Source organism: Penicillium cinerascens (assembly GCF_028974065.1).
Source record: "Penicillium cinerascens strain IBT 15544 chromosome Unknown contig_1_segment0_segment0, whole genome shotgun sequence".
Lineage (NCBI taxonomy): Eukaryota > Fungi > Ascomycota > Eurotiomycetes > Eurotiales > Aspergillaceae > Penicillium > Penicillium cinerascens.
In genome coordinates, this window is record NW_026695287.1 from 2,003,242 (window position 1) to 2,016,872 (window position 13,631).

At 49.2% G+C, this 13,631-nt stretch overlaps 5 protein-coding genes across 5 annotated transcripts; 3 read left to right on the forward strand and 2 right to left on the reverse strand.

Annotated features, from left to right (window-relative positions):
- Positions 1 to 146: 146 nt before the first annotated feature.
- On the forward strand, positions 147 to 5,028 carry N7498_002294 (uncharacterized protein; the record flags this gene model as incomplete). The annotated part of the gene is made up of 12 exons (XM_058449356.1): positions 147 to 256; positions 349 to 846; positions 930 to 1,160; positions 1,217 to 1,497; positions 1,561 to 2,117; positions 2,981 to 3,214; positions 3,269 to 3,345; positions 3,425 to 3,675; positions 3,728 to 3,799; positions 3,863 to 4,369; positions 4,426 to 4,586; positions 4,642 to 5,028. 12 exons carry the CDS (start codon positions 147 to 149, stop codon positions 5,026 to 5,028), a joined length of 3,366 nt encoding a protein of 1,121 aa, XP_058311700.1.
- Positions 5,029 to 5,356: 328 nt separating this feature from the next.
- fgaCat (catalase easC) lies at positions 5,357 to 6,822 on the reverse strand (the record flags this gene model as incomplete). The annotated part of the gene is made up of 2 exons (XM_058449357.1): positions 5,357 to 6,688; positions 6,742 to 6,822. The coding sequence occupies 2 exons, from the start codon at positions 6,820 to 6,822 to the stop codon at positions 5,357 to 5,359; spliced, it is 1,413 nt and encodes a 470-aa protein (XP_058311701.1).
- An 887-nt stretch (positions 6,823 to 7,709) lies between these two features.
- On the forward strand, positions 7,710 to 8,825 carry N7498_002296 (uncharacterized protein; the record flags this gene model as incomplete). The annotated part of the gene is made up of 2 exons (XM_058449358.1): positions 7,710 to 7,975; positions 8,039 to 8,825. The coding sequence occupies 2 exons, from the start codon at positions 7,710 to 7,712 to the stop codon at positions 8,823 to 8,825; spliced, it is 1,053 nt and encodes a 350-aa protein (XP_058311702.1).
- A 1,673-nt stretch (positions 8,826 to 10,498) lies between these two features.
- N7498_002297 (uncharacterized protein) lies at positions 10,499 to 11,411 on the forward strand (the record flags this gene model as incomplete). Its single annotated transcript, XM_058449359.1, has 2 exons — positions 10,499 to 10,901; positions 10,972 to 11,411. 2 exons carry the CDS (start codon positions 10,499 to 10,501, stop codon positions 11,409 to 11,411), a joined length of 843 nt encoding a protein of 280 aa, XP_058311703.1.
- A 368-nt stretch (positions 11,412 to 11,779) lies between these two features.
- On the reverse strand, positions 11,780 to 13,479 carry N7498_002298 (uncharacterized protein; the record flags this gene model as incomplete). Its single annotated transcript, XM_058449360.1, has 4 exons — positions 11,780 to 12,681; positions 12,743 to 12,947; positions 13,005 to 13,262; positions 13,321 to 13,479. 4 exons carry the CDS (start codon positions 13,477 to 13,479, stop codon positions 11,780 to 11,782), a joined length of 1,524 nt encoding a protein of 507 aa, XP_058311704.1.
- Positions 13,480 to 13,631: the final 152 nt, after the last annotated feature.

Consider the following 13,631-nt stretch of genomic DNA (forward strand, 5'->3'; position numbering starts at 1 on the left):
TAGGTGGGCGAGCGGAGTTCGAGCGGCGTTCGTCGAAATGCCGCTTCCGATCCCTGTCCCTCTTCCTGTTCCAGTTCCGGTTCCCTGCCCCCGTTTTGTCTTCCTCTTCCACTCGGCTGAGATCACTAAGGAGATGATCGGCCAGGATGGAATCCACCGTGCACTTGCCTCTGCCTTATGGAAATGCCTGTGGCACCTGTGCTCGTGCCAAGTGTCGTTGCGTTCCCCGGAGTGGTGGTGGCGGCCGCTGTGAAAGGTGAGTGGACCAACACCGTGCGGAGGAAGACTATCCACGCAGTGGGATGGGAACTCGTTGGGGAATGTATTATAGTCTAATATTATTCACAGATGTCATCGTTTGAACAAGGAATGCCGCGTTCCTCAGGGACGTCGCAAGGCCCAGCCCCAGACCTTGTCCAGGTCGGTTCAGCTGGAACGGAAAATGGATGGCTTGATGTCGCTGCTGACCTCCTCCTCCGGCGGTCGGACAGATCTGCCAACGCCGGTTCAGGGACAAGCTGAGGTGCAGGGGATGGGGCAAGCTGAGGTCGAATCAGAAAGAGAAGACGAAGAAACATTAGCAAGTGAAGAAGAGTCTCTGCGCACTTTTCGAACTCAGCGGCTGCAGTTCCTCCCTCTGATCCACATACCAGCCACAACAACCGCTCGTGATCTAAAACGACAGTCACCATTTCTGTGGCGTTGCATTACTGCTGTGGAAAGTAAGCATACAGTACGTCAAGCAGCCTTGTGTGTAAGGATCCGGGAGCTGGCGGGGAAGCGGCTGCTGGTTGACTGCGATAAGTCCCTGGATCTATTGCAGGGAGTGTTGGTCTATCTTGCATGGTATGGTGTGCTCACCTCCCATTGTGGTTGAATGACATGGGGTTTGCTGAGGTTCTCTCCCTTCCTCGCTTACTATCGACCAGGGTCACGTTGCACAGCCAGCCGCAAAAGTCATCGCTCTGTATTTATTCCCAAATGGCGATCGGGCTAGTCTTTGAGCTGGGCCTCAACAAGCCCGCGCCTCCGGATCTTAGCATGACAGTCTCGAACTCCAATGCCGTGGGCCATATTCCGGGTTTGAAAGCATCGATTTCAACTCTGCGCACGTTGAATGAGCGCCGGGCAGTATTGAGCTGCTTTGTGCTGACTTCGATGTAAGAGCCCATATCTGGCAAAGGGATTGAGCATCGAATTGACAGACCTGGTACAGAATCGCGCAGTTCCTGGGTCGAATGGATCCACTGCGATGGACCCCGCATATGAAGGAATGTCTTGATATCTTAGCGCACAGTGAAGAATCGTCTGGTGATGGGGTGCTAGTCCAGTTTACGCGCACCCGACTTCTCGTGGACCAGATTCTTCAAGGTCCCTGGAGTGAGGGCCTGTATGGCCTCAATGCGGCGCAAACCCTAGCCGTCTTCCATCTCAAGGCACTCCAGTCACGGTTGGAGACGATCAAGGCTGAGATCCCCATTCAACTGGCTGACAACAGTATGCAGATCCCCTGGCAATTGAAGATAACTCGCTTACAGCTACTTACTTAACCTGTCTTAGAACCCATTCTCTTTCATTTGTACGACACTGAGCTTAGTCTTTATGAAGTCGCCCTAGTAAAGCCCTGTGCAGACGAGGAATTCAGCCCCCAGCGACTTGATCACCTCTACGCCTGTCTCCACGTGGTGAAACAGTTTTTTGATCTTTTTTTCACAATTCCTCCAGCTGGATACACGTCCCTGGCGCTCCCTTATCTTACACAGGTGTCGCACTGCTTGGTGACCCTCTTCCGCCTATCGACCTTGGACTACCCGGGATGGGACAAGAGCGCGGTGAAAGGCACGGTGGACATACTTCTCATTGCAGAGCTGATTGCCACGCGCATGGGACAAGTGGCGGATGCCGTTGGGATGCGCAGCGAAGGGGCGTATGGCGATCCGTTCAGTAAATTGGGGATGATGATACAGAAGCTTCGGAGTGAGTGGGCAGTACGTTTACCAGAGTGCCCGGAGGTGGTAGCCGACCAAAGCTCAGGCGAACCATTCTTGTCGAGCATGGAGATGGGTGATCTGGATAGCTTTATGAACTGGTCAGAGATGGGGTGGGTGATAGAAGGGGTTGGGACCGGGGGGTTCATATAATGACAGTGCTCGTCGATGTTTTGTAGCTCTTCACTCATATGGATCCGCTCCAATGCCAGTGGATATCAAATCATACCTATCTAAGTGCAAAAGGTTGGGACTCGGGATATTTCGAGGGCCGACAAACATGATAAATATAGAAAGGTCTATAGTTGCACAAGTTATGCTACTTTTGACTGTAATTTTAGGTATTTGATACATAGCTAGATTCTTTAGAATAGATTATTATGATTAGGGAAAGCGTATTAAAAATATTAAATAATTACTTTAAATTCATGCTATTTTATACTATTTCTAGGGCTAGATACTATAAAATCAACTCTTATATCCTTCTAAAAACCTTAAGCGCTTTCGAACTCTTCCTAGATGCCGAAGTTATATATTTAGGAAATTAGGCTTACCCTCTTCTTTAGACATTGACATACCCATGGGTATTCCCATATGGGTAGGTCCCGTCCCGCCCATGGGTACAGACCCCAGCTTAATGCATTTGAAGCAATTCATTAACATTGAATACGTCTACAAATTGAAACCACCCACCTGGGCAATTACCTCGGTGGATATTGCTTCAAATTTAAACAAATATTCAATTGAACTCGTCTTACAAATCCGAATTAAATGAAATCAAATATCATTCTTTGTCCAACCGGCGAGTTGGCACGGGAGGTACGGCGTTCAAACGGGGATGGAACGGGAAGAGCGGCGTTCGGGGATGGCAGCAACCAACGCCGTGTTCCCTTTCCCATACTTAAACAATTCAAAGTTCACCTTCTTCAGCCAGTCTACAGCGTTCAATGCAATACAAATTGAAAATCGAACGGAATTTCAGCAAATATTAGGAGGGAAAACAGCCACCCAAGCTCCATCACGCCGCCAACATGAGCGAAGACAGCCAGCCACGTCTTCTGAAATCCGACCCCAACCCGTGGGACCATGATCTGAATGCAGAGAACTCCAATCAAAGCGACGAGTACGAGCCAGAATGGGTGGAGGGAAGGACACTGGTAATGGTGATTGCAGGTATCACGCTTGTCGTGTTTTTGATGCTGTTGGATATGTCGATTGTTTCGACGGTATGACCACCATTCAAATGTTGGAGAGATGAAATTTTGGGCTGACGTGGACAGGCCATTCCAAAAATCACCAATCAATTTAACTCACTCGATGATGTTGCATGGTATGGGAGTGCGTATACAATCTCCAGGTATGGTGGAATGCAATGCAATCTAAAGAAATGCAAAATTAAAATGGCTAACGAGAGCTATCACTCACTCACTCTCTAGTGCCGCTCTCCAGCCGCTGACCGGGAAATTCTACACTTACTTCTCATCGAAGTGGACATTCCTCTCTTTTTTCAGTATATTCGAAGTAGGCTCCTTGATTTGTGGGGTAGCAAACTCTTCCAAAATGCTCATCGTCGGCCGCGCGATAGCAGGAATGGGATCATCGGGCATGATGAACGGGGCGTTGAATATCCTGGCCGGTGCAGTGCCGATCAAGAAGAGACCGGCGATGATTGGGATCATCATGGGGGGTAAGGTGCTCGCCAAAAATTGATCTTTCCGCAGGGCTGACATTTCTCGCAGTTGGCCAACTGGGCTTAGTTGGAGGGCCACTAGTTGGTGGTGCTTTTACGACTTACTCGACTTGGCGATGGTGTAAGTGTTCGCAACCTATGATGATATTATCCCGTCAAAAAGGCACTGCTGACCCCGTTTTAGGCTTCTATATGAACCTCCCCATCGGGGCATTAGTTGGTGCCCTGCTCCTCTTCACACGCATCCCAGACCAAAAGCCAAAACAACCCGCCCGCGAGATCCTGCGTTCAGTATTCCTGCAGAAATTCGACTTAATTGGGTTTGTGCTGTTCGCGCCGGCCTCGATCATGCTTCTTCTGGCGCTACAGTATGGTGGGAATGGCTACTCGTGGGACAGTGCGACAGTCATTGGCTTGTTCTGTGGGTCAGTCGCGACTTTCGTGGCCTTTGCTTTGTGGGAACGGCATATGGGCATCGAGGCAATGATTCCGGGTCATTTAGTCTGCGATAAGATTGTCTTATCCAGCAGTCTACTATCAATGATGATCTTTGGGTTTACGATGACTCTCTCATACTACCTGCCCATCTACTTCCAGTCCGTTCGGGAAAAGTCCGCCTTGGTAAGCGGTGTCAACTTGTTGCCAAACATTCTATGCCAGTTGGTCATGGCCGTGGCATCCGGGGTGCTGAGTGAGTGTCTTCCATTTTCTCTTGTCTTCCTTGATAAAGCTCATTAGTTTTGATAGCCTCAAAGATAGGTTACTATCTTCCTTGGGGAGTTCTTGGAGCTATTCTAAATGCCGTGGGAAACGGCCTGCTCTCCACCTTGTCACCCACTACCTCGGTGCCCACCTGGGCCGGCTACGAATCACTGGTAGGATTCGGTCGAGGTGCCATCTCCCAAGTAGTGAGTTTTGCATTCCTCGTCCTCCTTCTTCTTCAATATACTAATACCTATCCAGCCCATGATCGCCATCCAAAACGCGGTCAAAGGCGATGACGTCTCCACTGCCATGGCCATGATGACCTGTGCCCAGACCTTTGGCGGTTCCATCTTCCTGGCCGTGGCGGAAGTTATATTCGCCCAGGCCCTTAGGAAGAAGATCCCCGAGTACGCCCCCTCTGTGAATGCCGAAGCAGTCATTCAGGCCGGGGCGACCGGATTCCGCCAAGTTGTGTCGGCGCAGAACCTGCCGGCAGTGTTGGTGGCGTACGCGAAGAGTATAGACCAGGTTTTCTATTTGAATGTCGCACTATCCTGTGCACAGTTTGTCTTCGCATGGGGAGTTGGATGGAGGAGTGTGAAGAAGGGGAAGGAGGAGGAGAAGGAGGTGTCAGAGCAGGCGTGATCTCACGTTGGATCAGATTATATTGTTCACTAGAACTCTCTCCTCTCTAAATATAAATGTACGAATTGACTGGCCGTTATTCTTCCAAATAGTGTGTGCAACACTTAAAACAAAGAACAAGCTGGCTCCAAACACTCATACAGAATTTATTACCTTGTGTATAATGACTCGGTCATTCGTTCCTTTGAAGTTGATCACTGGCACTAATTGGACAGACTTGCGGGTCTTCCCCTAAATTGAATGTTTGGACTCCACAAAGAGAGATGTTAATGGAATGTACCTGGAGAATGTAATTCTTTTCGAAGCGTTCAACCTATTTTGAAAAAGTTCATAACCTCAAGGACCCGTTAGTCCCCCGGGGGACCATATTGGCTTTGGTGACCATAGCCTCTGTTGTATCCCGGACTCTTTTCGACAGGTCAGAATGCACAAGCTCAAATACCTTATACACTCTTTTTCTGATTATGTTGTCTGTCTGGGAGAGGGAATTTGCCAGGTTGAAGATCATCTTCTCCTGCCAGCCCTCATACTCAGGCTCCTCCAAATGCGTCCAGAATGTCCGGGGGAACTTGTAATCCAGTTCATCGATAGCAGAGAATGATTGGTTAATAACCGAGTCGAGGCGATCATCCCGCTTAGGTTCAGCTGGTAGAGCATCTCGAAAGGACATTGCGTTGTCACTGGAGATATACCCTGCTCGTGCTCCGTAATTACCGTCGACGACAGCCAGGCCATCCCGCAGTAGAGGGTTGAAAGGGCACAGGGGCCGATTTACCGGAATCTGTTGATAGTTGACGCCGAGGCGATGTCGCTGAGCGTCTGGGTATGCAAACATACGTGCTTGGAGTATGGGATCCTCAGAGGGAGCAATACCAGGAACTAAATGAGACGGGGAGAACGCCAGTTGCTCCACCTCTGCAAAGAAATTTTCCGGATTGCGGTTGAGGGTAAGCTTCCCAAAGGGCCGCGCAGGAACTGTTCCTAAGTCCTTAGGATACGTACCCATATCCCAGTGTTTCGTGAGATCCAGAATGTTGTACCCAAACTTGGGGACATCTTCGGGCTCTATTACTTGGACATAAGCCGTCCAAGTTGGGTAATTTCCGGTCTTGATTGCATGGAACAGATCTCTCGTGGCATGATCCGGGTCAATGCCGCTGGTGTTTTGCATTTGTGAATGTGTTGCAAACTCGTAACCAGCATCAGCCTGAAGATACATGTGCACGTATCGGTATGACCCATCAGGCATTACCCATTTATGCGCATGGCCCATGTAACTGTTCATGTTGCGATAGGTGTTGAACGTTCCATACTCGCTGTAGAGCCACATTATCATGTGTAGAGACTCATGGTTCCTGGTCACCCAGTCCCAGAACATATTGGGATTGGGCATGTTTGTTTGGGGATCTCTTTTTTGGGCATGCATCAACCCAGGGAACTTGATCGGGTCTCGGATGAAAAAGAACGGGACATTAAGGTACACCCAGTCCCAGTTACCTTGGTTGGTGAAAAACTTGGTAGCCATGCCTCGGGGATCACGAACGGCATCCGCGGTGCCTCGTTCGCCTCCGGTGGTAGAGAAACGTGTCACACACTGCGTCTTTTTGCCCACTCCAAGAAGCATGTCGATACTGCAGATATCAGATATGTCGTCTGTCACCTTTTTGCTTATATTAGCATGTTGCAAGACGCTAATACATGTTGAATACGAACCTCAAACTCCCCGTAGGCACCAGCCCCTTTTGCATGAACAACCCTTTCAGGGATCCGCTCGCGGTTGAAGTGAGAAAGCATTTCAATCAAGTGCGAATCTCTTAATACGAGATTACTCCCAACTTTGACTGACTGTTCTGGTCTCGCTGCTGGGCAGCCATTGGATAAGGTGTACATTGGACTTTTGGCGGCATTTCCCACAGAATTCGTCATTTTTTTTTTATTAAAAAAAGAAAAGGAAGAAAGAAAGAAAAGAGGTCACCTATGAGGAGAGGGTTTAGAGAAGCTTGTGGATGAATTGAACTGAGCCCACAAGATATTAAATTATACTTAGATGACATTTGCAAAAATGAGCTTAAGTATCGGTGAAGACATATTCTAGACACCGAATGAGACCGATCATATGGCGGTGTGACAAGGAACAGGCATGCGTCTCAGTTTGCGGTCGACTAAGATCAATTGGAACGATAACCTATCAATCATCGATCGAAATGGAAGCACGCTCTGTCGTGCATATTGTCATTGCATGGCCTGCATACTCTGGATTCGGTGTAGATCGGCGCAAGGTGGATATTTTACCCACTGTGATGAGTTTTGTCTCAAACCTATTCCAAATCCCTACACGCACGCATGCTCGGGGAAGGCAGCCACAGTAGCACAGCGTCAAATAGCCGTGGTGGCAGTAAAGAGCTATCATATGTGCCTGATGGGGCCTCACTTGGGCTCCACTTTCGTGGCTGGCTGAGGTAGATGGGATCTTCTTTGCATCGCGACGGGGTTCTGCATTGCAGATCTTGTTTGTTTCGGAGTCTCGGCCGATCTAGAAATCGATCACAATCCTTTTCAGGAACGACTTGGAAATGGGTTCAAAGGGGCCCAAATGCGCTGTCCTAGAATTAAATATTCGTAAGACAATCGTCCACTACAACAAGCACTGGTCGGCAGATCCATTGAACAGGCTAGCTATCATGACAATCCAAACCTACGAGATTGAGAGAAAGGCTCAAACTCGTACACACCTTGAAGCAGAGCTGACGAAAAGCCTGTCAGCGGACGAACGCCATCTACCTTCTCTCTGTCTGTGGGATCAGCAGGGCTTGCAGCTGTTTGAAGATATTACCCATTCGGAAGATTATTATCCTTTCGCTGCCGAGGTCAGCCTTTTACGTGGAAATGTCGACAACCTATTGGATCATATCAGCGAAGGAGGTGCGATATTGGAGCTAGGAAGCGGGTATGTACTCCTTCTAGCAACATCAATTTGTTTGACGTCGATTTGATTCCTTGACCATCGAAGTTCTCTCGAAAAAACCGATATTCTTCTCCAAGGTCTAAGCCATCTCCAACGCCACGTGGACTACTATGCACTGGATGTCTCACCATCGGAGCTCTATCGCACGTTGAATGCCATAGAGGACAAGCTGGGCGACAATAGCACGGTGAAATGCCATCCGCTCGTCTGCACCTATGAGGAAAGTCTAGTATGGCTGAAACAAAACCCAGTACTTGATGGGCGGGATGTTATTGTGCTTTGGCTGGGCAGCAGCATGGCGAATGAAACACCGGAAACGATACAACGACTCCTGCGATCATTCAAAGCTGCCAGTGAATCATCCCAGATTGGAAAATTGACCTTTCTTATCGGAATAGACGGCTGCAAAGACATTACCCGTATCAGTCGAGCCTACGACCTCAGCAATGGCTTGTCTCGTCGGTTTGCGATGAATGGAATTGCGAACATAAACTCTATTATGGGGTACAACGTGTTCGACCCGAAGGATTGGGTGTTTCGGGGGTTATGGAATAGCAAGCAATCCCGGTACGAGACATGTCTCTCACCCGTACGTGATATTGCGCTACAAATTGGACGACAGGCCATCCATTTGAAGAGCAGCGAGCTTGTGCGTCTGATCTACAGTCAGAAGTGGGATCGCGGAGACATGGAACGTATCTTGGAGGGCACAGGATTTGGGATTACAAAGTGCTGGAAGAACCCAGAGGGTGGCTACGGTACGTCTTTGAGTACAGCACAAGTTCTGCAACACACTCATATTCCTGGTTTAGTACTGTATCAACTTGAATAAATGGAGCCCCAACTTCCCGAACCAGAGACAACCACCACCAAACAAGGTCGAAGGGCATTATAAGTTTAGGTTGATATGTGGGAAGTGGGGTTTAAATCAGCAAAATATTTTAGAATCTGTCACTTTTTTCTTGACTGGAGGTTGAGTACTGCTAGCATTTTAGAAATCCTTTCAGTCGAGGTTGAAAAACTTTAAGTGCGTAGACTCAAGGGCCGCCGCTCAGATAGGTAGTAACTTATCAGCCTTTGTTATAGAAAACACCGCGTTGATACCCCATTAGTTGCCAGTAATCAAGATAGGACCGATGGACCTTTGAGATTCCAGGGAAGCACACGGTCCCTCGTCGATAGGGACTGCGGAGCCAAATAATTCTGGCACTCCACTTTTTCGATGCATCACCAGGGCCCACAGCACGCTCCAGCTGAAGAATGGCGAATTTAGCCAATAATGGACTGATCGTCGACCAATCGCCAACCCCAAACCAGCGGTGTGATCACAACAAAGTCTTACATCGGCCAAATAGCAAAATTGACTTTCAAGCACAATTAATAGCACGCCGATAATGTAGATTTAGATCAACGAACGATAACTAGAGATCCGCTATCTCCAACTAGCTCCGGTTAGAATGGCTATATAGGTCTCGCTGTCTTACCACTCGAAGAACAGCCTTACCGCTCCCAAACCACTCTCCAGCGCAGCAAAATGGATATCCTCGCGTTCACTTGTACCCTTTCGTTGCTGGTATTGTTTTTGATATTTTCAGACTACTATTTCAACTGGAAGAAGAAAAGAGCCCTTGGAGACATTCCTCTAATCCTCCCAAACAATCCGATTCATCTGTGGGTAGGAGGAAAATCTACCTCCAACTACGACGAAGAGATGACGCGCGCATATGAACAGGTAGGCTTCCCAAAGAGGCTTGTGAGCTCTCTAAGGACTTATACCTTCTATGCTACTGGCAGTATACGAAAAAGGGCAAACTTTTTGCTCATCCCAATATGAATGGTTCGGGCACGGTAGTGGTGTTCCCGCCACAGCTCAGCAAAGAGTGGTGCAATATACCGACGGATCACTTAAATTGGCCTATACGTATTACTGAGGTAGGGCAGTCGCCGTTCGGAGAGGCTATAAGCTCATCATCTAATCGCTGTTGTGGACTAGGAATACTTGTTGAAGGACATTGGATTAGATCTCAACTGGAAGATCACTTCGCGGACCGTTCTGATATGCAATCGCAGCGCTTGTATAAGTGAGTACTCCCATATATGCTTCAAGATCACTTGGATTGATAGAATTCTATTCCAGAGCAGATTCAGGGCCATGTTATTAGTGAAGTGGATGCTTTTCTTCTTGACAAGTTTGCTACCCCCCACAAAGGCAGTGAGTAATAGCAGGCCAAGATTAACTTGGTACAGCTTGCATACTAACGGAATCCAGCTGGGTCGAAGTTTTCTGTGGTAGATTCAATGATGCTGCTTTCTTCGGAGATCACCCTCCTGCTTGTATTCCATCCTGGATTCAGCAAAGGCACGGCACTCGCCCAACATCTCGTCTCGTATGCCATAGAGCTCGAGGAAAGAGTGTTCATACAGCGGAGCTATCCCATGTTTTTAAGGCCCCTTATACGCCGATGCTCATATAAAACCCATTCCCTCAAGTCCACCATCGCGGCAATGAAGCAGATAATTATCCCCGAGATTCGCCGCCGCATTGAGCAAAAGAAAATAAGCGAGAAGCAAGATCAGGACATCTTCTACCTGGATGTCATGATCGAGCTGGCTATGAAAGATGGGTATTTGAGTCGCGACAACCAAGACATCGACGAGCATTTCCTGGACAAGATCGCAAACCATCTGCTCTTTATTTGCCATGAAATGATTTCGCCATTCTGGATGGTCGCAAGCATGCTACTGTTCGAGCTCTGGTCGCGCCCAGAATACGCGACTCCCCTCAGGAAAGAGCTCGAATCCGCTCTGGAACTGACAGGGGGTCAATGGAGTTTTGACTTGTTCAAACAAACGCCCAAGTTCGAGAGCTTTACAAAAGAGACTCTGCGCCTCAATCCCCCTTCTGCCCGTCAGTTGATCCATTTCACACCCCCTTGTGTTTGATATATAAGTAGTGGTACTGACGATGAGTTGCCTAGTCACAAGTGGTCGGCAGCTCCTGAAACCTTTGACTCTTCAATCATTCGCCCACACATTTAACCCTGGGGCTAAGATAGGCTTTATGCCTGCGCGATGGGCCCAGCGAGATCCGGACAACTATCGAGACCCCAACACCTTTGATGGCTATCGCTTTGTGGATCCCGCGACGGGGACCTGCGATATAAGCGGAACGATCACACCCACCGAAAAGTGGCTGCCATTTGCCATCGGAGCCTCGACATGCCCCGGACGTCTCGCTGGAACAAGAATAACCCAGGTCATGTTCGCCAAGATCCTCTATGGCTACGATGCGAATTTGGACGGTATCGATGCAGCATTCTTTCTGCATTACGACGGGGTGACTTGGCCGAACCCGGAAATCACAGTGCTGGTCAGAACGCGCCAGGCCGATGAAAACGACGGGCCTTTATGTCCGTAAAGAGGCTGGTTGTGTATGTGTGGGGCTTCTAGGAGCTTGACTTGGGAAGCTACCGTGAGAGCTGAAACGAGCTATTGAAGCTCTACTGGCCACTGGTAACAGACTACCATACTTGTACTAGAACCAAGAAGCCTATCAGGGTTTGCTTCTAAGACTGAACTCTTCCTGAAGGATCGGACCACACAAACAATGATTACACATGATATATGGTCCAAGTTGATTGAAGATCTCTTTAATTCCTTTTATAAATTGGGGAGTGACCATCACAAGCTGTCGAGGGTAGCAACATCAGTTTCGGCCACCACCTACCACAAAAGCGAAGGCTCTACTTCTACCATATTTAGATTAGCGTGTTTCGCCAACCCTATCTAGTTAACCTGAACGCCCCCTCCAAACCCAACAGGGCGTCTTTTACCACCATTCTCGGGGACAATGGCCAAAACCTTATAGATCTGGCCCATGGAACCACCACCCTTCTCAACCAGCCGCTTCCACCCAGTCTCCAAGGTCTTCTTGCTCTCATCGTCCTTGGCGGCACGGATAAGTTGTTCCATGCGTTCAGTAATGCCCATTGCCGTGAGGAAATCACCTTGTTCAACAGGTCCATGAACCTCAACACCATCACTACCCTCAATGGCCGCTTCAGCCAGCGAGGTAAAGTCGACGTCTGCACTGACGTCAACCTGGCCAGGTGCCGAAAGCGCAGGCACGATCTTATGGTTTTGGATACCGCGCAGGGAGTTGATGGGGATGGTTGACATAGTCCCGTAGTCCATGATCAAGGCCGCGCCAGAAGGTGTCGTCTTGTTAGGTTTGGGGGGAGGGGTAGAAGGAGTTTTCTTTGAAGGCGTTGCAGAAGCGGAATCACCACCGATTCGGCGGGCAAAATCGGCGGCGTAGATCCGGCTCTCGGGGCTCACTTCGATGGTCGAGCCAGGCTGATTCTTCAATGCGCGGTAGCGCTGCGAGATCTCCGGGATCACGAGTGAGGAGGGGGTCGAGGCATTGGCCTTTGTAAGTTGAAATTCCGGCTCCCCTTCGATGTTCTCATCGATGGCCTTGGGATTCAAGGTGACGAGAAGCTCGCGCCATTGCGGAGTGTTGGCGGGCTTAAGCGGGACGTGCAGTTTTTGAGGTCCCGTAGGAGTCATGATCTCCTTCGGCTGGTCTGGCACTTCGTTCTCGGGTGAAGGAGGAACACATTCGAAGGCGTGAATTGGTAGTGCGTCGAAGAACTCATGTGCGAAGATAAATGGTGTCTTTCCTTCCTCTGTAGATCATGCTATTAACAGAGATTCCATGATATTACTCGGTTCTGGGCTATAACTTACCATGTGGCAGCAAACGAATATCCTCGACCCAAACGACTGGCACATCAAAATACTTGCATGTACTTCGGTGCCCAATATCAGTCTCCTCCAAAGCCGCCTCCTCCCCGCAAAGAAGACGCTTTTGCACCTCTCTTAGCGTAGCGCTAGCCTCAACGAGGTAAATTGCCTCAACACTTGAAGAAAACATTTTGAAGTTCCGGAATATCTGTTTCATCACGAGCCCGATTAGCCCGAGCGCTTGAACCGTTAAAACACGACTTACCCTCAGCATATCATCCATCAATGTTCCTTTACCCGGTCCAACCTCCATAAGCTGCACACCACTCCTCTTCCGGCCCTGGGACATCCACTCCGCAATAGTCCAGATGCCAACCAGCTCACCAAAGACCTGGGAGATTTCGGGCGAGGTCACAAAGTCACCGTGTTTGCCGAAGACGTTGGTTCGAGAGGTATAGTATCCGTCTTCCGGGGCAGTCAAGACTTGGCGCATGAAGGCGGCGATTGGCACGGGGCCTGTGACCTGGATATTCACAGGGACGTTAGTAGCTGACTCGATATGATGCTGATACATTGTGTACCTTCATCGCACTGGCCAATGTGCGGGCTAATGGTGTGGACCATTTCCTCTGGTCAAATGCGTCTGTCGATGACGAGTTCCATCGCCGAGAGTATGTGAAGAATATCGAGTTGCGAGACCTCCGGACGGTATGCGACGCCGCGCGCCGCGCCGCGTTCATCTTCGCGCGTGAGCTCTGGCTACCCGGAGCGTAGTATCTCTGGGGATCGGATTATTAAAGAGGCCGAAAAGTAGAATTTGGAGATTACACTTGATCTCCGAGACAAGACACGGTCGAGAGTTGTTCCTCCAAATCTGTGGACCTACGCAAAA